General features: G+C 37.0%; 1 protein-coding gene across 4 annotated transcripts in view; it reads right to left on the bottom strand.

Moving 5' to 3' along the window:
* The window catches only part of fgd1 (FYVE, RhoGEF and PH domain containing 1), a 114,579-nt gene that overhangs the window by 19,898 nt on the left and 67,984 nt on the right, over positions 1-26,697 (bottom strand). For 2 of the 4 annotated variants that reach the window (XM_683702.9, XM_017357409.4), the window contains exons 2-9: positions 20,258-20,470; positions 17,157-17,346; positions 14,967-15,651; positions 11,305-11,543; positions 9,742-9,898; positions 3,076-3,214; positions 572-630; positions 129-275 (exon numbers count right to left, since the gene is read on the bottom strand). In XM_683702.9, the coding sequence (XP_688794.4) occupies positions 129-275; positions 572-630; positions 3,076-3,214; positions 9,742-9,898; positions 11,305-11,543; positions 14,967-15,651; positions 17,157-17,346; positions 20,258-20,470 (1,829 nt within the window). The remainder of the gene's footprint in view (positions 1-128; positions 276-571; positions 631-3,075; positions 3,215-9,741; positions 9,899-11,304; positions 11,544-14,966; positions 15,652-17,156; positions 17,347-20,257; positions 20,471-26,697) is intronic. The other 2 variants (XM_017357408.4, XM_017357410.4) reach the window with 1 other exon arrangement.

Here is a 26,697-nt window from a genome sequence, read left to right as displayed (position 1 = left end):
TATATATAATAAAGGCATTTAAATGTGTCCAATGAACCATGATTGCTTGCCTGCTACATGACCGACTGACGGACATTAATGCATTTTATTTCCAACACATCATTATTATCTGTGCATGTTTGACTTACCAGAATGAGGTATCTATCCTGCGACGTCCCATTTTTAGCTGACAGTTTGAGGATGTGTCCCTCTTTAATCAGCTCATTAGTGGGATTAACGATATCCTCCTCCCCTCCAAGCAGCTCGTACACTTTCAACAGCTTTCTCATGCGCTCCTGAGAGACAAAACATTCACATTTGTCCAAAAAAAATAAATAAATACAAATCACCCATTTTAAAAAGTTTTGAATTGGAATTTTCCCATTTTGAATAGTTTTAGATTGGAGGAAAGGACGTCTCGAAATGCAGAAAACAAACCCATAGGCAATTAACAGTTGTAAAATGAGAGACTTTGAGAACAGTCGGCACATTAAAGAGGCAGTCGTGCTTAATTACATAGCCATGTTAAGTGGCAGTGTTTGGTTTTCACCCCAGATGGAGTGTAACGCTCATCTGAAGCTCTGAAACTCACCATTTTCCTGATGGCAGCGTTTGAGTGTTCTGCCGCAGTGGCGATCAGCTCCAGAGACTCTGCACAGGAGAAACAACAAAGATCCTGATTATTCACACAGTGTATTCTTCTATATTCAGATAGCCCATGTTAGATAGCAGTTGTGTCTTAATGGTTAGTTAGAGTAGGACTTGCAATAGAAAGGTTACAGGTTTAATTCCCAGCAGGAATTAAAGAAGGGGTAGTAAACAAACCACACTCTATCCATCTTCGATACCCAACTGAGGTGCCAGTGAGCAATGCACCTTACCCCAAATGCTCCCTGGCCACTGAAAGCAAAACAATAGCCACCCACTGCTCAGTGTGTGTACTGTACGGTGTGTGTGTGCACTTATGGGGTTAAAAGCAGAGGACCAATTTCGAGGATGGGTTATACCTCACACGACTCATTTAAAATATTTAGCCTTTTATTTTGGCCTGTTAACCTCACATGAATCTTTTCACTGAAGTATTTCCAGTTGTATGAACTTTAATATATAGAGTATAATATATATCGTTAAAGAAATATTAGCAATATTTTTAGTATACAATATTAGTAATATAAACATGAACATATTACAATAGTATATTTGATGATCTGTATGTATATATTTCCTAAAAAAAACAAAAAAAGTAACTGATAAATGAATCAAAAGTTTTATTAATGTATATTAAAACACAACGTTTTATAATTTTACATTAATATTTCTCATTATTCATTCATTCATTTTTTTTTTTCGGCTTAGTCCCTTTATTAATCTGGAGTCGCCACAGCGAAATGAACCGCCAACTTATCCAGCATATGTTTTAAGCAGCGGATGTTTTAACAGGTGCAACCCATCAATAGGAAACACCCATACATTCTCATTAACACACATACAATACGGACAATTTAGCTTATCCAATTCACCTGTACCGCATGACTTTGGACTGTGGGGGAAACTGGAACACCTGGAGGAAACCCACGCGAACACATGGAGAACATGCAAACTCCACACAGAAATGTTAGCTGACGCAGCTGATCCTCGAACAAGCGACCTTCTTGCTTTGAGGCGACAGCGCTGCCCACTGCAACACAGCACTGTTCCATTTCTCATTATATAAACATTTTAGGCATTACTTTTGTATGAAAATGAACTATTTTAATTTTAAAATAGAACTAAAAGTATATTTACATATTACAGAAGTACATTTAAATATATACTTTTATAAAAAAATCTAAATGCTACAAAAAATATATATTAACACATAATGTAAACACATTATTATAGAATGTTATATGTGTTATATTAATATTATAATATATATTCATAATATAAAAATATACAAATACTTGTTTTTTACAAGCTTTCGTAGGAAATGTTTTTTTGTTTTTTTTCCATTTTGCATATTACAGAAGTATATTTTAATATGCACTTTTTTAAGTGAATAAATATATATTATAAAATAATTAATTAATGTAAAACTTTATGTAAACAGTAAAATAGTGTTATTTATTTCACATTATTTAAATATTAATTAATTATTAACAATAGTATTTTAATTAATTACATACAATAGTATTTTATGTATGTATATATAATCATTATTTAAATATTATGATAAATATTTTCATATAATAAAAATATACAAATAATTGGTTTTACAAGCTTTCATAAGAAAATATATTATATATTTTTTTCATTATGACTTTTTATCTTAGCCTGTTAACCTTGCATTAATCTTTCCTCTGAAATCTTTCCAGGCTGATACAGGAGTGGTTATAATCAATTCAATTCATGTTTATTTATAAAGCGCTTTTATAATAGAAATTCTAGTAAAGTCCAGATTTCAGAGTTTAAGTTTAGTTTATTTCAGTTCAAATGAGTGTGCAAATTATACATTGATCATCAGGGATATAGTCATTGTTTGGGTAACGCATGCTTCAGTCATTCATGTATTTATTTAAATGACTTCTAATTTTTTAACTAAACATATTTAAGTTTTCAGTGTCTTAAGGGATATTTTGTGTATTCTGACCTACAGTATCCTCTGATTAGCTGTTTCAGATGTTACTGTAGGTCAGACTTTACAAACTATGCGTCTAATTTGACTACTTTCAGGCTATATGTAGAAACAAACAGCAATTGTGAGCAAAACAAATAGCAAAACAAACTTGTGAAGACTTACGATGTCTATCAATGCGCTAAATCTGCAGTTTCAAACTGTTGTTCGCAGTGATTATGCATTCACAATGGTATGAACCATAACAGGGGTGGTCAAATGTATATTTATATCTCTTATTTTGATTATTAACATTATTATTTAAAAACAGATCAGAGCAAACTATTTCTTGGTACTAAATGGCTTGGTTTTAAATGGCTACATCTTGTTTTGACGTTCTTCAAGTGGGATAAAGCGTTATTGGGGTGTCAGTCCTCCCCAACCCCCCTGTAATTCGCACCCTGGTTATATTGCAGGTCAGGGTAAGGATGAAGTGCACTCACTCTGGGCATCTTTGAAGTCGTCTGCGTCCTCTGGCAGCCGGTGCAGGTAGTCTTTGAGCAGCAGCTCGTAGCGAGGGATTCGCTGCACAGGCTCCAACATGTGGTGCTGGAGGGTGAGATTCCCACACATCTCCTCTTTCTGCAACACACACCCAAAATCACACTATGAGTGAAAAGAGAACATGCACAGATCCCTTCACACACTGATGCAGGATATTTTCATTACAGAATATTTATAGGACTCCTTCAGGACAACATGAATTCATCAAGTCCACACTATATATAAAGATCACACAACATATGAGTTTTTTTTATTGTGCTATTATATAAATATGTTTTATATTTTAAACCATAAATTTATATTGTAAAGTATTATATCAGTATACACTAAAGAGTTATATTAAAATTCATTCATTTTTTCTTCGGCTTAGTCCCTTTATTAATCTGGGGTCACCACAGCTGAATGAACTGCCAACTTATCCAGCATATGTTATAGGCAGCGGATGTTCTTCCAGCTGCAACCCATCACTGGGAAACACCCATACTCATTCACACGCATACACAAGGACAATTTTGTTTACCCAATTCACCTATAGCGCATGTCTTTGGACTGTGGGGGAAAGCGAAGCACCTGGAGGAAACCCACACCAACTCGGGGAGAACATGCAAACCACACACAGAAATGCAAACTGACCCAGCCAAAGCTCAAACCAGCAACCTTCTTGCTGTGAGGCGACGTCGCTACCCACTGAGCCACGGCACCTCCTCTACATTAATATTATATATATATATATATATATATATATATATATATATATATATATATATATATATATATATATATATATATATATATATATAATATAATGTAATACTTATTTAAATAATATTAAAGTACATATAAATAGTTGTTTAAGCTTTAAACTACATATTTTACATTCAAATAAAAATTTTTGCATTATATAAAATTTAACAATAATGAAGCATATATATATATTATGTATCATATATATTTAGTAATAATATTTAGTAATAATTGCTTTTTAAAAATATTAAGATATAATTTTACTATTTATTAAGCATTTTGCTATGCGGTTACTAGTGTGACATGTTATTTTGTGTGCTGTTTAATGATTACTTGCATCCAAGATAGAAGTTTGTATTTACATGATACTGTATATACATGTGTACTGTGTCTATTTATGTATATCTATATTCATTTATTCATTTATTTTCTTGTTGGCTTAGTCCCTTTATTAATCCGAGGTCGCCACAGCGGAATGAACCGCAGTGGATGCCCTTCCAGCCGCAACCCATCGTGTGTGTGTGTGTGTGTGTGTGTGTGTGTGTGAGTAAATATACACACATACTGTACATAAAATACAAAAATATACAAATTAAATATATTTACATATTTATAAATAATTTGTATTCTCTAGCTTCTTTCACTTAAGACAAATGGCCAAAATTAAGCACGTTTTATCACACAAGCACTTTGAAACAGTAATCCATGCTTTTATAACCTCCCGCTTGCCCTTTATTTTGGGGTGAGTCAGTCTTCTATTTCTCGTCTGCAACTTCCGAATACAGCTGCATGTCTTTTAACTGGCACACACAAATACAAGCACATCACCTTCCTCTTCACATTCTCTTCACTGGCTGCCTGTGCATTTCAGGATCCATTTTAAGTTACTTTTATTTGTTTTTAAGTGTCTAAATGGTACTGCACCCCTTTACCTCTCTGAGCTTCTCTGTTTTTACACACCTTCTCGTTCGCTCAGGTCAGCTGACCAGCTCCTCCTGGGTGTGCCCAGGACCAATCAAAAGCTCATAGGGAATCGGGCTTTTGCTGTGGCTGCATCAAAATTGTGGAATGAGTTGCCTTTGTATATTAGACAAGCCTCCATTACTGTTTTTAAATCTCTTCTTAAAACCCACTTGTTCAATTTGGCTTTTGACACAGCACGAGATGTTGACATTTTATATTTATTTATTTGTAAGTTTGTGTTACTCTCTGTTTTCAGCACTTTGGTCGACTGTGTTGTTTTAAAGTGCTTTATAAATAAATTGAATTCAATTGTTTTATACATAAATATTAATTACATTATAGTCATTAACACATTTATTTACACAAAATTATACACAGTACGCAAGAAACATATTTTGTAAATATGAACTTTTATTTACTTCATTAATTTACCTTCAGCTTAGTCCCTTTATTAATCATGGGTCGCCACAGCGGAATGAACCGCCAACTTATCCAGTAGATGTTTTACGTAGCGGATGCCCTTCCAGCTGCAACCCATCACAGGGAAATATCCAAACAAACTCATTCACACACATACTCTACGGACACTTTTAGCTTACCCAATTCGCCTACAGTATAACACGTTTTTTTGACTTGTGGTGGAAACCGGAACACCCGGAGGAAATCCACACCAACATGGGAAGAACATGCAAACTCCACACAGAGAAGCCAACTGATCCAGCTGGGACTCGAACCAGCTGCCTTCTTGCTGTGAGGCGACAGTGCGAACCACTGAGCCTCGAGTCACCCTATGAACCTGTTATATTGGATACAATTAACTGTTTGACAGTACTCGTTTTTAATATATTTAATATGGCTTTTCACAAAATGTAATATTTAAAACACACTAGAGGTTTCCAATATTTATTTTCAGACACTGAAACTAAATCACACTTGGAAAAAAACAAGCCTCACAGTACATTATTTCCCCCTAAATGCTAGTTTCACTCTGAAATGCAATGAAAAGTGAAAGTGCTGAATGAATGCTGTTTCATGTTGTCTTTAACAATCATTCAAACTCTCTGAACACAGCCGAGAAAAATCCGGAGAATCAGAGAACAGGCATATAGCGTGATGAAACCTGCACCGTGCCTGATCTCCTTACAGCCGTCCTGTGATCTCAGACGCCAGCACTTAATATTCCTCACACACTGGCAACCAGAGATGTTTGAAGCCTGATTGGGCCACCATTAGTATTCACCAGAACCTACATCTGCCCCAAAAACACTCCTGCACCCACAGCGATTCACTCTTTCATCTGACGCACTCAATCATGGCAGAGTCCCATTCCCAGCACTACTGCACCCCTGTCTGCGGCTGTGAAGGTGATTCTGCTGCTTCATTCGGTCAACGGGTGTGAATTATGCAGGCTTGCTCACAATTAACAGCGAAGAGAGTTTCTCATTTTCACACATTTAGGCTGAGAGTGTGATTTCCTCAACAGTGCTCCACGCATCTGACTGCCTCTACATTAAATGGCATTTCAGCATTATTCTTATTATTCTTTCACTGTACAAATCTTTTCACTTTGGGCAATAAATCCAACTGTGGTTATTTTCATGTTTTCTGTTGTTTTTCTTAGCATTTTTCTCCTATAGTTCAAACATTTTTGGTTTGTTTTTGTGACAAAAGCAGCTACATAAATGCAAATACTGGAAAAAAAATGCTTTTCTTACTTAGGCCCTTATCATACACCCGGCACAATAAGGCGCAAGATGTAATTGACACGATTTGTAGCTATTTTTTAGACCAGCACAACAGTAATTTTCATGTTTTGTGCCACATAGTTTAAATTGCAAATCCATTTGTGACATTTGTGAACTCATGGGTGTGCCGGTTTATAAAGGAGGTGTGTTTGAGGCGCATTGTTGGCATTGATATTTTAAAGTGCACCTATTGTAAAAAATCCACTTTTCAAACTGTTTAAACAGACGTGTGTAAGTATAGTGTATATCATTGGGGTGATATAAACACACAGAGTGTTTTTTTTTTCAATTTAACAACATAAAAACGGTGAACCAAACCCACATAGCAAAATTTCTCTGGCCCAGCTCTGGCCCACACAATCAGGTTTTGCTTGGCCCACATGCTGCAGTGAATTACGGTACATGACTGGACCAAATCTGGCTTCCAGACAAGGGCCAAACACGGACCATATCTGGGCCAAGTCTCAGCCAAGTTAATAACTCATAACTGGACCTGAACTGGGCCAGATAGGTTGGTGTGTCACGATTGCAATGAAATTGATAAACCCATGGAGTGATGCGCTTTAGGCACACTATGGGCATGCTTTTTCTCAAAGTGACCTGATTGGTAGAATTTTTTTTCTTTACTCAAAAATGATTTTAGTGTATTTTAAATGTGGGTCAAGACTGGCCAAACTCACATGGCCCACTTTCAAATTTTTAAATCTGGGCCAAATACTACGTTTTTCATCTGGCCCAAATCTTGTGTGCCACCTTAAAGACGGTACCACCTCTGCCAAACCCGGGCCATGTTTGGCCCACATGCTGTATGCCAGTGCCGGATGAATGCCTGCTGTGCCAGCTTTATGCCAAATCTGGGCCAGAATTCTTTGCTACTAGGGAATGGACCTTTTTTTAGATCGGAAAAAATAGGAAAGATCGGAAAAAATAGGAGTGCGGTTCCCCCACCCACCAATACAGGCGTGTAATACCATATCCTCAGTTTGTTGATTCACGTCCGCCATTTTCAGCGTGTGAGTCAAAGCAATGTCACAAAAGGAACACCCTTGCTCTATTTTTAGATGTAAGGCTCATTAAGCTCAAAACAAACTCATAATTCATTACATTATCGCTCTCATCAGAGCCATTGTTTCTAACTTTAGGTAGGTTTGCAAACATGTGCACTTTTCATTGCGTCTATCTTAAACTTCAACCGTTTGCATTTCTCGCGGCCACGGGAGCTCCCTGTGATCTTAACTAGGTGCAGCTGGAAAGTGCGAGCGCGATGCCTCACGTGTGCAGCCCTCAATTGGAAATAAAATAAACTTGCCAGCAGGTCGCACACCAGAAGACCTGCATGGCGGCGCATAGCGTCACGCCACGCAGCTGCATGCATTTCAGAATTCTAAACATAGGTTTCTCTAAGGGTACACACAACAGCGCTTCAAGTCGGTGGCTGTCTGCGACGCCCAGCCACGATTCAGAACACTTCATATTTCTGCCGCTTCACAGAGCATCATCTGAATAGTTTCATTTTAAATAACAAGCAAATGTGCGTGTCTGGTGTGCCGTATCACGGCTCTGAGCGGCGCATCCGGTGCCTCAGTCAAAGTTAATTCAGTGTGCGTGGTTATAAGTCTCGGTGTACAAGCTCGGAACTTTAAACTAGCACACAGTTGGCTGTAAAACTATACAAAGACACAAATTATTGTGTACTCTCTGCTTGGTCTGTGTCCAAGGCGTACAGCTGAATGCTGGTCCTCTCACTCATGTTGCTTCTCTCTGTCTGCCTGTCTGTTGCCAAACACAGAGTGGGGGAGCTCTTGGCTTCACCCCTTTGTTACACTGGACGGGAAGTCGAGACTAATTTTCATGTGAAGCAACACACCCCTAAAACAGCGACGTGTGTACACGCCCTCAAAATAACACTTTTAAACACATTACAATAAAAAAACTGAACTGTGTTTTGAACTGAACCTAAACTGGCACACTCAGAAGAACCATAATATTAATATTAAATCATAAAAAAGGGGTAAACTATGTGCCCTTTAAGGAACTAAAATAGACTGTGCCATTGACCAACTGAAAGCTGGTCTAAAATTTATTGCAGAGCGTCTTAGTTATGTGCCTATGCCGGTCAAAACACTTAAAACACTGGATAAACAGCAATACACAAATATCTTTACATATAGGATTAAAATGTTACGAAGATTATTATTTTCTACATAAATATAAAAGCACTGCCTCCATGCATTCTTCACCTTTCAGTTTATTCATGACAATTTGCATTTGTATAATGTTATTTGTATTAGCACGATTATTTATTATCTGCATATTTATATTTGTTTTATTAAAAACAAGCTTAGATTTGTCCACCTGCAGGTTTTAGAGTATATGGGGCACAGCATGTGTATTTGGATATAACTCAGTTTTTTGAGCACACTTCGTTATTATTGTTCATTTATTCGTTTGCTGGAAATTAGAACTGAATTTAGAAATAGTTTTGAAACAAATGTTTGCGCTTAACAAACAAAATTAATTATTTATAGGCTATTTGATGTCTGTGCGTACAAGGTTTCCCTATCCACGAGAGCGAAAGTGAAAGCAGATAATGATGAGGCCTTATCTCTCATTCTCGCGCTGCAGATGCTCTGTTTATCTGTTTTCTTGCTAGTGAAACGCTCAGTTTTTCCACTTACAAAGTCGTCATGTAAATAGCAAATGCGCTATGGCGCGACGCAACTGGCTCTTAAAGGGAATGGGAGATGGGAGTCTGATTGGTTTATTCTCAAAACACACGTTTTACTCATTAAGAAAATAAACTCAACCCTTTTAGACCATGCGCCACGGCGTAAAGCGTAATTTTGACAAGTGGTTTCTGACATGCCCTGAATGCGTTTGCGCCCTGCGCTCTGCACTTTGCGCATGGATTGTCAAAATAGGGCCCTATGTGTGTGGTTTTTTGAGCCAATACTAAACATACACACTCCAGGGACATAAGAGACTTATTTTACATTTTGTAAAAGGGGTATAATAGGTCCCCTTTAAAACACATCACAAAAATATAAATCATTCCGTTGCAGTTTAAACAACAATATGAGTATTTATACAAGTTTTTTGTTTAATTACGCAGCACTACATGCTTAGTTTAGCAGAAAGCATTCTCTGGTGTACCTGGATGTTGTGAATGATGGTTTTGAACTGGGATGAGCGCTGCATCCAGGTGTTCACCAGCTCCATCGCCCGGTCAAAGTTTTTCACATACTCGCCGTACATCTTCAGGAAAGGCGCCAGTTTCTGCAGGATGTCCCCGATGCGGGGGTTCAGATCCCTGAGGAGAGAGGAGCACAAGTCAAGGTTCATTCATCGTTTTTGTCCAATCTCTTAGAAAAGGTCACACTTCCCCTTACAAAACGGCAACATTTCTAACTAAAGACTAGTTTATAAAAACACATACCCGGCTTCTATTTGTTTGGATAATTTGAAACTGTTGTTTACTTTATCCTCCAAATATGTCCAAAAAATTGTAATTCAAACTCAGATTATATGAGCCCCTGTTAACTACACTTCTAAAAAGTTAAACACATCATATTATATCAGTTTAATGTCAGTATTATCCTATTAGTAGGCTAATTATATTTACTATTAAAAATATTTTTAAAATGATAAAAAAACAAGACTAAAAGTGTGTAATTAATAAGCAACAATAAGAAAAAAAATAATATAATATAATATAATATAATATAATATAATATAATTTAATATAGAATAATATAATATAATATAATATAATATAGAATATAATAACATAATATAGAATAATATAATATAATATAGAATAAAATAACATATTATAAAATAGTATAATATAATATAATATAATATAATATAATATAATATAATATAATATAATATAATATAATATAATATAATATAAAGGGCATCAGAATGGCGTACTGGGTAGCAGAATTGCCTCATAGTAAGAAGGTCGCTAGTTTGAGCCTTAGCTGGGCCAGTTGTCATTTCTGTGTGAAGTTTGCATGTTCTCCCCGTGTTGGCGTGGGTTTCCTCCGGGTGCTTCTCCCACAGTTCAAAGACCTGTGCTATAGATAAATTGAATAAACTAAATTGGTCGTAGTGTATGTGTGTAAATGTGAAAGTGTATGGGTGTTTCCCAGTACTGGGTTGCAGCTGGAAGGGCTTTATCTAATGTGTTGTATTTATATAAATTTGGCTATATTAACCCAGTTTTATTCTGCATGTATACTGACATAGGTCAATATTTATTAATTTGCCTTCCTGTTTGTTTTTTTTTTCATTTTCAAATATTTCCTAAATGATGTTTAACAGATTCAGGAAATTTTCACAGTATGTCTGATAATATTTTTTCTTCTGAAGAAAGTCTTGTTTGTTTTATTTGGGCAAAAATAAAAGCAGTTTTAAATGTTTTTAAACCATTTCAACGTCAACATTTTAGCCCCTTTAAGCTATTTTTTTTTCTCGATAGTCTACAGAACAAACCACTGTTATACGATGACTTGCTTATTTACCCAAACTTGCTTAAGATGAATACTAGTATCTTGAAAAATATCTAGTCCAATATTATTTACTGTCATCATGGCAAAGATCAGTTATTAGAAATGTGTTAAAAGAAATTCTCTCCATTAAACAGAAATTGAGGTAAAAATATACAGGATGGCTAATAATTCTGACTTCAACTGTAAATGCATCCCTCACCATTCCTCCATGCGTTTCTCCAGCGCGGGCAGCAGGAACTGCTGGTGGAAGCAGTAGATGGAGCAGATGTTGGAGAAGATGCCCATGACCATCTCACAGGGAAAGGAGCTGCGGGCTCGAGCCTCCTCCATCAGCTGAGCGCAGAACACCTGGTCCAGGAGGTGCAGTCTGGACACATACGCCTTCTCCGTATGCAGGAGCTCATTAGCAATGTTGAACACCCGCTGCTGGACCGACATCTGCCAGACAACAACAGGTTTCAACATACCTGCACATCTGTGACAAGAAGCTGGACTGAAGAGTGAATAAATGATGGTCTGATTCTCCCAACTGTGTGTGCGTATACAGAACACAGCATAAACGAGTACACCCTAACATTCATCTCACTTTTAAATCGATCATTTCTAGGGCTTCTGTGATAGACCCTTTTCACATTTCCGGGTGTCTCAGTAGCTGAAGTTGTCTTAGTTGAGTAAACTTACAGCTCAGTGAATTGGAGAGTACATCAAATGTTTTTTTTACATCCTGTTTTCTAAAATAATAATAGAAAAACTCCACGATGGTGTGATCAAGACTTCCAGATAAAGAAAAAAAATTGTGTGAGACTGAAGATGGCAGTCAGAGGAGAAAATAACATAAAAATTTACTGCCTAATTCCATAGACACTGCATTAGAAACACCTGGCTTAAGCGGTTATTAATTTTTTGTAATTTCAGACAAAGATGATACAATACATACAGAAATACATAAAATATTCATACGTTTTTTTTAAATCTAAATATTAAAAACTTTTAAGGATTTAAGATGCTGATGACCGTTAAACATGTCATAACGGGCTTGGGAAAAGGGTCCACTACACTCAGTAAATGGCGGTGAGTTTGGTGGACTGATGACCTTCACGGCCAATCACAGTCATTTCTGTTGAACACGTGAACACAATGGCAAATCAGCGCTGTTTACGAACATGTTCAACAACGCTCAAATGTAAGCGAGAAATGGACGTTTTTTAAATTTCAGTAACGATTTGTACCGAAATGCAGTATCATGACAACCCTAATATTTACTAAATATTAATGTAAGAAACTAATCCAAAACTAAATCATTAATTATATAATGAAAATCTATTAAACCTGGCTAATTCAGCCAGTTGGACACATGGTTTCCGCTACATTCCTTCTTCCATGGCGGAGCGACACACCAAATTGCATCCCGCCATGGCTACATTAAAGCTTCTCATTTAAAACATTCAGTCATTGTTGTTGTCGTTTTTAATAGCATGTTATAATCGCACTAAAACTTATTGACAGGTAAGTTAGTTAGAACAAGGAAAACTTTTCTGTAATCGTAGTAGTGCTGTGCGTCATTTGTTTAACCTTTTGAGGTTACGTGCTGACTGACTCACTGACGTGTGGTGCGTGAGGCCAGCAAACACAACATAGTTTTCACTTAGGATGAAAACATTCATTCATTCATTTTCTTGTCGGCTTAGTCCCTTTATTAATCCGGGGTCGCCACAGCGGAATGAACTGCCAACTTATCCAGCAAGTTTTTACGCAGCGGATGCCCTTCCAGCCGCAACTCATTTCTGGGAAACATCCACACACACATTCACACACACACTACAGACAATTTAGCCAACCCAATTCACCTGTACCACACGTCTTTGGATTGTGGGGGAAACCGGAGCACCCAGAGGAAACCCACGCGAAGGCAGGGAGAACATGCAAACTCCACACAGAAATGCCAATTGAGCCGAGGTTCAAACCAGCGACCCAGCGACCTTCTTGCTGTGAGGCGACAGCACTACCTACTGCGCCACTGCCTCGTCCAGGATGAAAACAGTTTCCATAATTTTAATTTATTTATAGATAAAGGTCTGTGGCTCTGCATATAATGACTTTAGCTTGCTGGAGTTTATGGCCGTTTCACTTTACTTCAATAGGCCTACAGAGCGGCATTGATGTGTCCTGGAGACATTCATAAATATTCCAAGCAAATCTAATAAATGTTGAACACATACTCACTACATAAACACGCTAAATTGCACTTTAGCAGTGTTTATTTGAGAGCGCACAAGAAGATCTGCGCTTGAGCAGCGTATATTTGAGGGGGAGTGCAAGAGGTTTTGTGCAGAGGAAATCGGCGCGCAAGCCAAAAGATTTGCATGCTCGTATTAAATAAATGCGATCTCGACTAATACTGCGCTCACAACATTTCTCCATTTGTCATTGAAATAACGGCATAGGTAATTGGTAGATTTAAGTAAAAGGTCTGCCGCCACAGCTGGAAAAAATCCTAGAGAAAACATTGCTGTTTTTCGTAGATTTAATTCAGGCAAACTTTAGCACACAACATTGCATAATCAAAAATTATATATCATTTTATGACATGCAAAATAGCATTTAAGACTTTTTAAATGCTTTTTAAGGGCCCTAAATTTTTCTTCATTGATTTATCAACTTTTTTTCAATTATTTTTTAGGGGTTTTCACCTTTATTCGATAGGACATTAGAGAGAATTGACAGGAAAGCATGAGGAGCAGAGAGAGGGGAAAAAAATCTGCATAGGACCACGAGGTGGAATCGAACTCAGGTCACCACGAGCACCGGAGTGCATGTGTTGACTCACTAACCACTGTACCACTGGCGCTGACTGATTTACCAACTTTTAATACTTTTTAACTTTTATCAACTTATAATACCTTATAATGTAGATGTTGGACTGAAGCAGCTGACATTCATTTCCAATGAGGAAGTGCAGAGGGTTGCTGAAGAACTACTGAGATATTTCAGCTGCTGTCTAGTCTTTCTACACCTTTCTTTCTTCATGTGTTCAATACTTTTTCCCTGCGTCATTTCATTTTATTTAGCATAACTTAATTTGTAAATTAATTAGATTTGTTTTCTTTTCATATACAGATTGTTTTGGTTGTTATCAACCTCCGGTGAAAATTTCAAGTCAACAGCACCTTTAGAAATATGTTCTCTGAGAAAAATGCTGACTTCGAGAGTTCACACTTGGCTTATAATCAATAGAGCTGAATTGTCATGCTATCCCGGGAGAGAGCCCTGAACTCGTAATATCCTCGAGCCTGGGGCTCCCTCCCGTCAGAAGGGTCGAGAGGGGAGTTCGAGCTCAGGTGGGTCTCGAGAACTCCCCTGCTTGTCGCCGTGTGAGAAGTGTAAACTAAGTTTGTCCTGGGTGATAACTTGGTTTAGTTGATAGGCTATGGTGTATGTTTTTGGTCGGTGGGAGGAAACCGGGGAACCCGGGGGAAACCCACGCAAACATGGGGAGAGCATAGAAACTCCGCACAGAAACGCCAATCGGCCTGATGGGAGGTTGGACCAGCGGTGTTCTTGCTGTGAGGCAACAGTGCTAGCCAATGGGCCACCGTGTCGCCATATCGAAAAAAAAGGGTGGGAAGTAGGAGTGGAAGGGGGGAAGCTTCAAGACGAAGATAACCGGAGTGAAAAATTTTGGTTATTTATAATGCTCTATTATAGAGCAGATTACAGAGGTGCCAGCCGTGTTGATCATAAGCATGTGATCATCTCGAAATTATTTTATAAATAAACCACACATGTTCAACATTTACTTATTCCACTGTGAGTATAGCCATGTAGATATGGTATATGGCATTAACAAAGCACCCTTCTGACCTCAGTGGAGTCTTGTCGTTCAGCTTTGGGCAGAGGTTGTAGAGCCATGGGGTTCATCTCGCTCTCGTCTCCACTGCCCTCCTCCAGATCACTGTCTCCCTCTGAGTCTCTGCCAGCCTCCTCCCCGCCGGCCCCCTCTTCATCGGGACCCTCCACATAACTACATGAAATCCCTGGTCCTGGGCTACACGGACAAATCTCCCGCTCATGACCGACCCGATCCTCGTCCCCAACAAAGCAGAGCTCCTCGCTGTGTGAAGGCGAGCTGATGCTGTCGATTCCGCTGTCCCGATTGGCCAGCTTCCCGTCCATCTGCGCTGGGGGGAGGGACAATCGGTCAGAGGGGATTTCTGATTGGTTGGCTGTCATCTCCATGTTGTCCAGCAGTTTATCTGAAGCGCCGTAGCCTGATTCCATGGAAAGACGCTTATCTGAGCAGGACGCCCCAAGCTCGCTGTCATCTTCTTCAGTTTCGTCTACATCTTCTTCTTCTTCCTCCTCTTTTTCTTCTTTCTCAAGCTCGTCCTCTGCCAGCGGCGCCTCTAGAGGTTCCTGAAGGGATGTGCAGGGCAGGATAAACTCTGATGTTTGAGGACTAAGTGACCCAGGAGTGGCCTGCTGATCCGGGACCCGCGGGGTACACATCACGCCCCCAGTGATATCTGGCACCACAATTATCTGCTCCCTGAATATTAAACACAAAAAAAGCACAAATAAATATATTGTGGATGACTTCGCGAAACATTTTTTGATATGTGTATTTACAAATATCTAAAACACATGTAATAAACACATGTTTGTGCTGAATAAAATGTATTAAATAAACTCATTTTAATAAAATAAATATAAAAATAAATGTAAATAATATATATTTTTGTCACTGAAAACCTTTTTACACTAAACTATATTAAATAAGATTAAATTAATTTGCTTAAGACTTAAAAATAAATACAAACATATTAAAGAAATATGATATGAGATAAAGAATATAAATATAATGTAAATAAGAATGTAAGATTCATGCTAACAATAAGAAAAAAGTATTAATATCTGTATTAATATCTGCAATTCTACTTACTTTTTTGTTTTACCTTAAATTAAAAAATTTACTGAAACATTCCCAAAAAAAAGTCAAGATATCCCAGGACAAACTGCTCCTTCGATACATTTTGTTTTGCAAGAATTAAATAGCTCAAGTAACAAACGATTTACTAAATTTTATATCTATATAATAGTTATGCTTAAAAAAAAGAATGAATTTCTTATGCAACTGTACTCACATCTCCCTTTACCTTTAGTTAATCTATAGTTATATTGTCTGGAAAGTGTTAATATTTTATGCTTCTTAATTGTATCTTAATTTACCTTAAATTTAAAACAAAAGTAAATAAAAAATATATTATTATCATCATTATTATTATTAGCCATTTTATTACCAAAATAGCCATAATCTCTGAAAAAGTACAAAAAGTACATTTTGTTTAAATCACATTTAATATTTTGACTTGAACTATTCATTTTGATATGAATATATATTATAATTTTTTATGTTTTGATATAAATATCTGTATTTTATATAATATATTATTTATTTTATATATGTGATATATATTTTATATGATTATGCTTTTAAATTATATAATATAATATAATATAATATAATATAATATAATATAATATAATATAATATAATATAATATAATATGATATAATATAATATAATATAATAACTAAAACTAAAAAAATTTTCTTCAGCAAAATGAAAGATTTAGTCTCTTGTTTACATATATATATATATATATATATATATATATATATATATATATATATATATATATATATATATATATATATATATATATATAATAAATATTTTTAATATAATATTTTTTAATATTTTAATATATTACTGTAAACTTTATTGTCCCCTTTCGGGGTGATTTGTTCTGCAGCATAATAGATTTGCAACATATATATTATACCATACATTTAAGACAAACATTAAACAGCATTAGTACTACTAAAAACAGTGGCTACCTCTTCCCATTAAAATTCAGCAAATCAATCGCACATAAAACAAATGAAAATGAGCTTACCTATGATCAACAAACGGAGATATCATCACTCATGACTGACTGTAGTTATGAATAATAAACCGTACAGTAATGTCTGTTTGTGTTGCTTTCTCACCTCTCAAACTTCTCGATGAGCGAAAGGACACAAGTGGGGGAGGAGCTTCCCTCTGCCCTCGGCATGGTGGCACGTGATTGGCGGGGGTCGGCTGGCAGTGGGCGGGATGGTGGTGGCGGTGGGAGGGGCTTGTCTGGGGGGCGGGGCCGTCGAGCGTTCTGCTGCTGTAGATGAGGGGGTTTCGGGGGCACTGAACGAGACAAGATCAATACAGAAATCAATAAAGTGAGACTGGTGCACAATCACATGACCGCAACACAGAGAGACACACAGATATTAACTGGAACATCAGCAGAGACTGTACTTTTATGTATGCATCCTAATTGCATATTGTATTTTATATCACAATTAATTGGTTCATGAGGTCAATTTAAAATACAGATAATATTAAAATAATAATGACTTCTATGTAGATAGATAAAGGTTTTGTATATCCTTTATGTACATTACAAAACATGCACTACTATTGTTATAGTAATAAAAGTTCAAATCATTCACTCATTTTGGTTATTTAAAAAATATATTGATATTACATATATATTTATTTCATTAAATTACATTAAAATAACGAGAAAACAGAAAAAATGTATGCATTACTACATTTATTACGCTTGTTATGATCTGAAATGCTTATTTAAATCAGAAAAAAATTACTTATCATTGTACTCCACATTAAACTCCATTAAATTTGAAATACAGCAGTTCAGAATTGTAATACTCTCTCTGTTCCTTTTGTTCGCACTTAACTGGCTAAGAAGGCTTTAACGTATATTAATACTCTTCAGTCTAAGTAACAAAAATGGGTCTCTTTGGATAATTTTAAGTGAATTGCTCAGCAAACGGAGGGTGTTTCTATGATTTGTATTTTTTTTAGGTATTCTTAATGTTTGTCCTGTGAAGTCTGTAAAATCTTTTTTGTTCATTTTGGCCAGGACACTCCTGCTAAAGAGACTAATAATCTCAGAGAGTCTGTTTCGGTTAAATAAAGGGTAAACAAAATACAATTAACAATTCATATATTATTTTATAAAAACAAAGATATATACATATCTTTATATCTTATCTTTAAAAAAATAAAATATAAACATAAAAACAAGATAAGAAAAGTTAGAGTTAGATTGTTTAAATTAAAGGTATTTTATTTGAATTATATATTTTTATTTGATGAATTTCATTTAAAAATGTAGTTTAGTTGTCTTATTTAACAAAATATATTTTAATTTTACAAATAAACGTGCAGCATTTGAGAAATAAAAAAGGCCTCTATTCATTTCTAAATTGTCAGCTAATTTTGTAAAAAAAAATATATATATATTGTGAGATCAGTATGGTAAATTGTATCAACTTGTTAGTTAGGCGAATCTTTACAGAGGGTGATGTTTAATTTTAGGTTAACTCTCCCTGCTAACTTCAACAGCAGTTTATGTTGATGTAAGACGTTAATTTTAGGTTCGATTTAGGTGGTGAAGTCGGGTGACCAAAATTCAATGTCTAGTCAGTGTATAATGACATTATTTTGTTGTCCAATAATGACATCAAATGATGTTGATAATTGGTTGATTTTAGGTTGCGTTGGACGACTGAAATTCAACGTTGAGCCAACATCTTAAACCAATGTCATATTGACATCAAATACTGAAAGTTGGTCGGCGCAGTAGCCTAGTGGTTACTGCAATGACATATAGTGCATAGTAGCACATCAGGGTGTCCCGAGTTTGAATCCTGGCTCGAGAACATTTCCCTACTTCAAATGCATTTTAGTCACGTGACCAGCTCAGCTAAAATGGTGGATGACATTGTACAGCACTTGTTTTGGATGTTCTCTATTTGACAGCATTGTTAAAGATTAATTTCACTCTGTACATGCTCAAAATTTCTTTTCTTCAAAAGACAATGTTTACTTAGAGCTTACTTGTTTTGGCATGTCTCTCAGTCTAATGTCTCTCATGCTTCTGCAACTTTTATACTCCTGTGTTACTCACAGAAACAGCTCCATCGCACTGTTAATCCAATTTAAAAAAACAAAACTTTTCCTCATCATATTGCTGCAACATTTCCAAGAGCTGAAAAGTTAATGAACACCTTATCGCATACTCAGTACAGCCACTGTGTTTTCAGTCATTTCAGTATGGATGATCAACTTTTGGGAAATTATTAAAAACGTGAAAGTGAAATTACTTGCTTCAAAGAGACTTTGACGATAGTAATAGTTTGATTGTGGTGTTTCATGTCTGTACTGCACTTTAATAATGCGACTAAAATCGACATACTCCACATGCCTTAACTCGATTTCTGTTTAGTTCGATTGTGGCTTTAGTTGGATTAAATTAATCAAAAATCGCTGTTTACATGGTAGACTCTTAATCAGAGTATTGTCTTGATAGTATTAATATCGGATTATTCAGACATCCTCTGGTTCCAGGAATCTCCCGCTAATACATAGAGACTCCCGGATGCTCACAAACAAATGATAATCTCCCGGATATAATTATAATGATAATCGCACATCTCACACCTGGTCCTCAAATACTTTGCCAACCCCTCTCTGCCGCACCCCCCACCCCTCTCTGTGCAACCCCTCCGCTCTTCAGATACGTCCCCTTCAGATACGTCAACCTCCTGGAAATCATTGCTTTCTCCCCCAGAAATGACTTTTCGTAACTTGGGGTGTCTGGACTATTGGTGTCCATGTAAATGTACTTAGTGCTTTATTGTTTTCAGTATTAAGGAACAGCAAGAAAATAATCAAATGTAGAATAACCCTCGATCAAGACTGGATCAAAAAATCAAAGTCGTCCTAAAACTATTCAACATTACCAATTCTTACTTTGATGCAGTTTTTTCTTCAACTTCAAATGTTGACTACCGATTTCATTATGTAAATAATTACAATTAATTGTCTTTGAAGCAACAAACTTGCCCCTATGGTTTAAATTATAATCCCAACTCAACATTGCTGTTTTGCAATGACATTGCAATGTAACTATTGTAGATTCGCACACTGCAATATCGATGCTGAAACTATTTATATTGTGTAGCCCTAGAAAAAACATCTCGTTTTTGGCTACATCACTGTGTAAACATAGCCTTAGAGAACCCACCTTGAGGCTTTGGCCCAGGTAAAGGTGGCCGTGTTTTGGGAGGTGGAGGTGGGACGTCCTGAGGGCCGTTCTCACTTGTGCCATTGCAGTGCTGCGGTTCCAAGGGTCCGGGGTCAGAGCAGAGGCGCTGTGGGGTCTCGTGGGCTCCGAGGCAGGGGCCTGGATCAAGGGACAGACTCTTGGTTAGGAGCCGCGGACTGGATGAAGATGAGCCTGACAGACAGAGAGAGTGATTTGTAGAATCTCAATAAATGCCCGATGGTCTGGCACAACCAATGAAGTTATTGGTTTCCTTTGAGCAGGATTGGGCCAAAATAAGGCTTGCTTTGCTTAGTTTGAGTTTAAAATACACCACTCTCTCTTTCATAGTCAGAGTTTTGTGATATAATAGATGAGTATAAATGATACCGTGAGCTCAAATCAAGATTGAAATGTGAATTAAACTGGCTTTGACAAGAAAATAAAACAATTACTTAAAAGCGATGCAAGTCATTTTAAAAGACAGACCAACATTGATGATTCACAAAACTTTTTACAACCATGATTACAGCTTTTTTTTTCTCAGAAACAACACATAACAATCCCTCAAAACAATGAGAGATTTAATTGGATTTGATTTGAACAATAATACTGTAAAAAAAAATCCTTCGGCTTAGTTTCTATTTCGCCACAGGTCGCCACAGCGTAATGAACCGCCAACTATTCCGGCATATGTTTTACGCAGCAGATGCACTCCCAGTCGCAACCCAGTACTGGGAAACACCCATACACACTCACATTCATACACACTGATAACTAATACACACTGTCCAATTCAGTTTATCCAATTCTCCTTATAGCGCATGTCTTTAGACTGTGGGGAAAACCAGAGCACCTGGAAGAAACCACACCAAACCAGGGTGAACATGCAAACTCAACTCCATCAAATGCCAACTGACCAAGCCAGGACTCGAACCAATGACCTTCTTGCTGTGAGGTGACAGTGCTGACCACTGTGCTGCCAGTAAATAAAAAAAATATATTATTAAAATTTAAAACAACAATTTCTAATTTAACGTCTTTTAAAATGCTGTTCATTCTGTTGATCTCATGCTGAATGTTCAATTTACTGATTTGCTGCTCAAGAAACATAATTTAATCTTATATTCTGTGGAAACAGATATTTGGTTACTTTTTTATCAGTTTAATGTATTCTTGATAAATAAAAGTATTAATATCTTTACAAAAACACAAACAGTAACATACCCCAAACTTTTGAACTACAGTAGGAATTTTAATAATGGCAAATACATATATTGTTTTAAACAAATTTTTTTAATGAACAAAACATTTTTAGGATAAAATTAATGTCTGTATATTTGTTATCTACAATCTTACTGTAGTCTTTACTAAATAGACAAACCCAAATCATTTTTTATCCATTTTTTTAATTGTATTATTTTTATTATTATTATCATTATGGATGCTAAAAATTACAACCCAGACTCATACTGAAAATGTATCGCTATATACATTTCTGGAGAGCACCTAATCTATCCTAGGAGGTATGTTTTTTTTTTTTGCAGTTTTTGTTTTCACAAATCTACCAGAGGTCACTGTGTACGCTTTTTAAGATCTCAAATTTCTCTCGCGAGTGCCATTCACGCCTGCTGTTCTTGCTTAAATCCACCAGAGGCCACTGTGTACGCTTTTTGAGATCTCAAATTTCTCTGACAAGTGCCATTTGCGCATGCTGTTCTTGTGTAAATCCACCAGAAGCTGCTGTCGATTGACTGACTGACTGACTGACTGACTGACTGACTGACCGACTGACCCACCCTCCTCTTTTCCCAAAACCAACCAAGTGTTTTCAAAAGCACCGATTGACCTGTCAACCCACTTCCTTAAACCCAACAGACAGTTTTAAAAAGCAATCCAGAAAAAGAAAAACCCTCGCCTGATTTTGACCATGTTTTCAGATTTTACCACATTCTCACCCTGTTATTTTTCTTGTTTATTTTATTTTTTGGCATCCGTTTTGTTTTATTGGTCACAACACAAACAACTGAAGAAATGCACTGCAAAGTCACAACACTTGCAAATTTGGAAGACCCAAAAACATCACAGACCCTGCTGAGATATGATTGTGTTTTTTTATTTAGGTCATGTAATCAGGATATTAAAATAAACGAAAAACAACTCACCTTCCACAGACCACCAATCACTTCACCGAGCAACAGTGACAGCATAATAATACATCCATACCTCAGCAGGTTCTGTCATGTTTTTGGGTCCCCCAGAAACATCTCCATTGTGTTTCGTGCATATTTGCAAGTGTTGTGACCAATTTGCTGTGTGTTTCTTCAGTTGTTTGTGTTGTGACCAATTTGTGACCAATGCTTCTTTATTTGCAGTTGTTTTGTGTAATTGCATGTGCTTTCTTAAATTGCAGCGCGTTACGCTCTCTCGGCCATCGTACGAACCCCATTGTCATGGTCACCTCCTCTCTGCGTCTCAAGTCCGCCGACATACTAGGCGAGCTACTGGACAAACTGGTAACAACGGTAAAGCCGTCCATACGGAGGCAAGTGGTCAGCTGCTAGCTCGAAACCCTTATTCATTTTAAAGACGAATGCAGCCATACCTACTTCTGGCTACATAATTCGCGATCTCCAGAAATGTATATAGTGCTACGTTTTCAGAATGTTGGATAATTCGATTCTGCCATCATATGATTAAATTACATTTTAAAATAACTTTAAATCTAAAACCGTAGTTTAAATTGTAGTAATATTTCAGCCTTGAGGAGCATAAGACATGTCATTCTGAACAGTCGTGCAGATGTGAAATCTCATTTGCATATATGCATGTAATGTAAACAATCCCAAACCACAATGTAAACTTAACAAGAATTTTTTTTTTAAAACCGGTAACTTCTATCAAATTGCCTGGCTAGTAAATCCATTCAAAAAGTAATAAGTATAAATGACTAGCATGATCACCTCAGACAGCATGCGCTTTAAGAACCAACAAGAGAGAAGAAAACAAGACAGGCAAATTCAATCCAGCCTAATTTAATGGAGCCGGTTGGGCGTAATGGATTACAGTTCGGCTGAGTGATGTGTCTGAACGCCAGAAAGCATAAATGCACAGCACGTTTCCACACAAATCACCAGCGAGCTCAATAAACTGTGAGTCCAGATCCACTGATATGACCAAGTATATACTTGACATCAATCCTAGGCTTAAATCACAGCCCGATTTGTGCTGACAATGTGAACATGACATCAAACTGTGTATAAAGACTTCTGGGTAAATCAGGAAAGCGTGCATGGCTGGCCTGTGTTAAGTAGGTCAGTGTGTTAAAGGGGACATGTCACAGAAATCTGAATTTTTCTGTATTTAAAGGGGACCTGCTATGCAGAAATCAGTTTATAAGAGGTAGATATATCTAGCCTCTAATGGTAAAAAACTATTCATTCCATTGTTTATAATCACACTCGATAAAAACAGTCTGCAGAAACACTCTGATTGACATTCCCCCTTGGTGTGTCATCAGTGGGGGAAAGCCCTGCCCATTAGTGATGATCTCTTCATCATTAGCATGAACAGCCCTGAGTGAGAAGCAGCTGTCCACCATTATGGCCCGTTTCCACTGAGTGGTGCAGTATGGTACGGGTTGGTACTGGTCACCTTCATCAGGCTTGCGTTTCCACTGCTAAAATGGTACTCTTTTGGTAGCCATGGTGTACTACAAAAAGTTTTAGTCAACGTCATTCTCTCTCTCGAGGAAAAGTAGAGCTGTAAGGGTTGTTCACATATCGTATGAGAAGCACTTCTCACAAAACAGATGATTTATACATGTTAAAACTTGTGTATAAATGTTTTTATGAACATGAAAACTGCAGATCGACTATAGGGTGAAATAGCCTACTGTAACGTCAGCAATTTTATAAATTAAATAAGTAAATGCAACATATATGAACACATACAGACCCTCACAGTCTCTGATATGTTACTAAATACAGAAAAACGACACACACAGTGGCGTAGCGCAAAATGCGGAGGCCCCCCTGCAGGGATCGCTGACGGGGCCCCCTGATGAAGGGGGGGGGATACGTCATACGTCAATTTGCATATCACTGACGTCATAACGTTCTACCGTTTCTGTTTAACAGCCTATGGTTAATAAAGGGGTATTTATAATTGCACTACACTTTATATAAGCATGTTTATTTAACTACATTTATTGCTGTTTGAATACAGTATATCATTATAGATGTGTAACGTTAGTGAATGTGCAGTAATCTCTCATATGAAATAAACTCAGACAAGTTCAGAAACTGTCACTAAAATATCTGTGATTTTGAACAAGAAAAGAATTAACGGTCCAAATAAATTGTTAAAATAAAGGAGAAGTAGATCGGTTTGACTGTACAAGGGAAATACCTTCACACTGCCTGTGCTAAATCATTTGTCGTCGGTACAGCAGATCTGCTCTCGGGCTGCAGGTGGGAGAGGCTGCTGTTGAGGACTGACTGGGCCGCCTGTCAGTGCTGTGAGGCGGGGGAGGGGTCGGCGGCATCACACGCAGCTCGTTGAGAAGAGTAGGGACGGTACAGTATGGAAAAATGACAGTCTAAAAAAATCTCCAATAACACATAAAAAAGTCGCTAGGGGGGTCTGAAAAGTCGCTAAATTTAGTGACAAAGTCGCTAAGTTGGCAACATTGGCTGCAAGCAATCAGAATGAAGTAGTCCACCGCTTGAGAGGTGTTCAGAGAACACAGACCTGTGAACTTTGGTTCCGACCACAGTTGTTCCCAACAGTTTATTGAAAATCGCGACGACGCGGGGCCCCCTAATCACGCGGGGCCCCCCCGCGGTGCGTGCCCTGCGGGCCCGTCCGCTACGCCACTGGACACACAGCATATATTTAGTCCTTATTTGCTTTTAAAAGCAACGTGAAATATAGCCCTCAGTCAGTGCAAACCTCTTATCTGTGTTTTTAATATGTGCTAACCAGCACATGTAGCCTCTGTTAGAGAGTAATTCCGTCATTTCAAGTTCATAATAGTCCAAAAGGCGATGATAATAGTTAAACACGGCGGTTTGGTAATGTTTTAGGTTGCTAAAAACAATCATTTCTCCTTTATTTTTTATCCGGCTTCTCCTTTGTTTTTTCACACTTTACTCTCGTGTTTGTCCATTTCTGAAAGAATCTGATGTCAGAAGCACTTCAATAATCATGCGTACGTTATTATCATTAGCCCAAGAAGTTCGTTATTTCAAATATAGATGCCCTGCGAATGCACACGAGAAAGCGAAACGTCTTGTGTTTTAGACGGCCTTGTAAAAAAACAACTGGTCACAGGGTAAATTCTGCTCTTCTTCTTGGCTTTTTAGCTGTTCATCAATACGACGACAAAGTTTGTTTGAGCTCAGGTCGACCATAACTCGTTATTATATGTATATATTATTAGGATGTAATGTCTCAGCTGTGCATTTAAAAATGACGGTTCCTTTGTTTTTATTCTTCTGGCTTGTTGAACAAGAAGTGACGTATCTCTGTTAACCAATAGCGTTCAGTTGCGTGTCTTGCTCTGCCTTTTGGTACCCTTTTGTCATGCTAGGTAGCCTTTTCAAAGGATACTCAAAAAGTTGTACGGTACGGTTCATTTTTAGGTACCTTTTGACAGTGAAAACGGCCATAAAAGCATTCCAAACCATACCGTACTAGTGGAAACAGGCCATTAGAGTTTCGAATCTGCTGCTATGCTGACACATAAGCATTTAAAAAAAGACCTGGGAGCATGATCTTATTTGAATTTAAAGCAACAGTCACCAAAATGGCACATATTGGATAAAAAGCCTCAAAGGGGGCAGTTTCAAACAGTTATAAAACATTATTTTTTAGGGTGTTTTGAGCTGAAATTTCACATACACACTCTAGGGACATCAGAGATTTATTTTATAAGGGCCGTAATAGGTACACTTTTGCTAGTGCAATAATTGTGTCCCCGACACATTTAACAAACAAGAAAATGTGATATAATAAACATAGTAAGGTTGTTTTGTTGAGCCATTCTCTGTAAGCATGTAAAAAATGAACTGTTCAGATTTAGATAGAAGATCTTATTATAATTTAGCAACCCTTAAATAGATTACCCAAAGAGTTCACTCAAAAATGTACATTTTTTTACTCTCCAAACCTTTATGAGTTTCTTTCTTCTGCTGAACCCAAAAGAAGATATTTTATAGAAAGCTGAAAACCGGTACCTATTGACTTGCATAGCAGGAAAAACAAATACTATGGAAGTCAAAGGTTTCAGGTGTCCAGCTTTCTTTAAAATACCTTCTTTTGTGTTCAACAAAGCAACTCAAACAGGTATTAAACAAGTGAACGGTGAGTAAATGATCTCATTAATCGGAAAGTTTACACATGCAGCAGTCACCATTTCT

The sequence above is a fragment of the Danio rerio genome, chromosome 8 (genome assembly GCF_049306965.1).
Source record: "Danio rerio strain Tuebingen ecotype United States chromosome 8, GRCz12tu, whole genome shotgun sequence".
Taxonomy (NCBI): Eukaryota; Metazoa; Chordata; class Actinopteri; order Cypriniformes; family Danionidae; genus Danio; species Danio rerio.
Note: the sequence above shows the minus strand (reverse complement) of the source record. Positions and strands in the feature narration are given on the sequence as shown.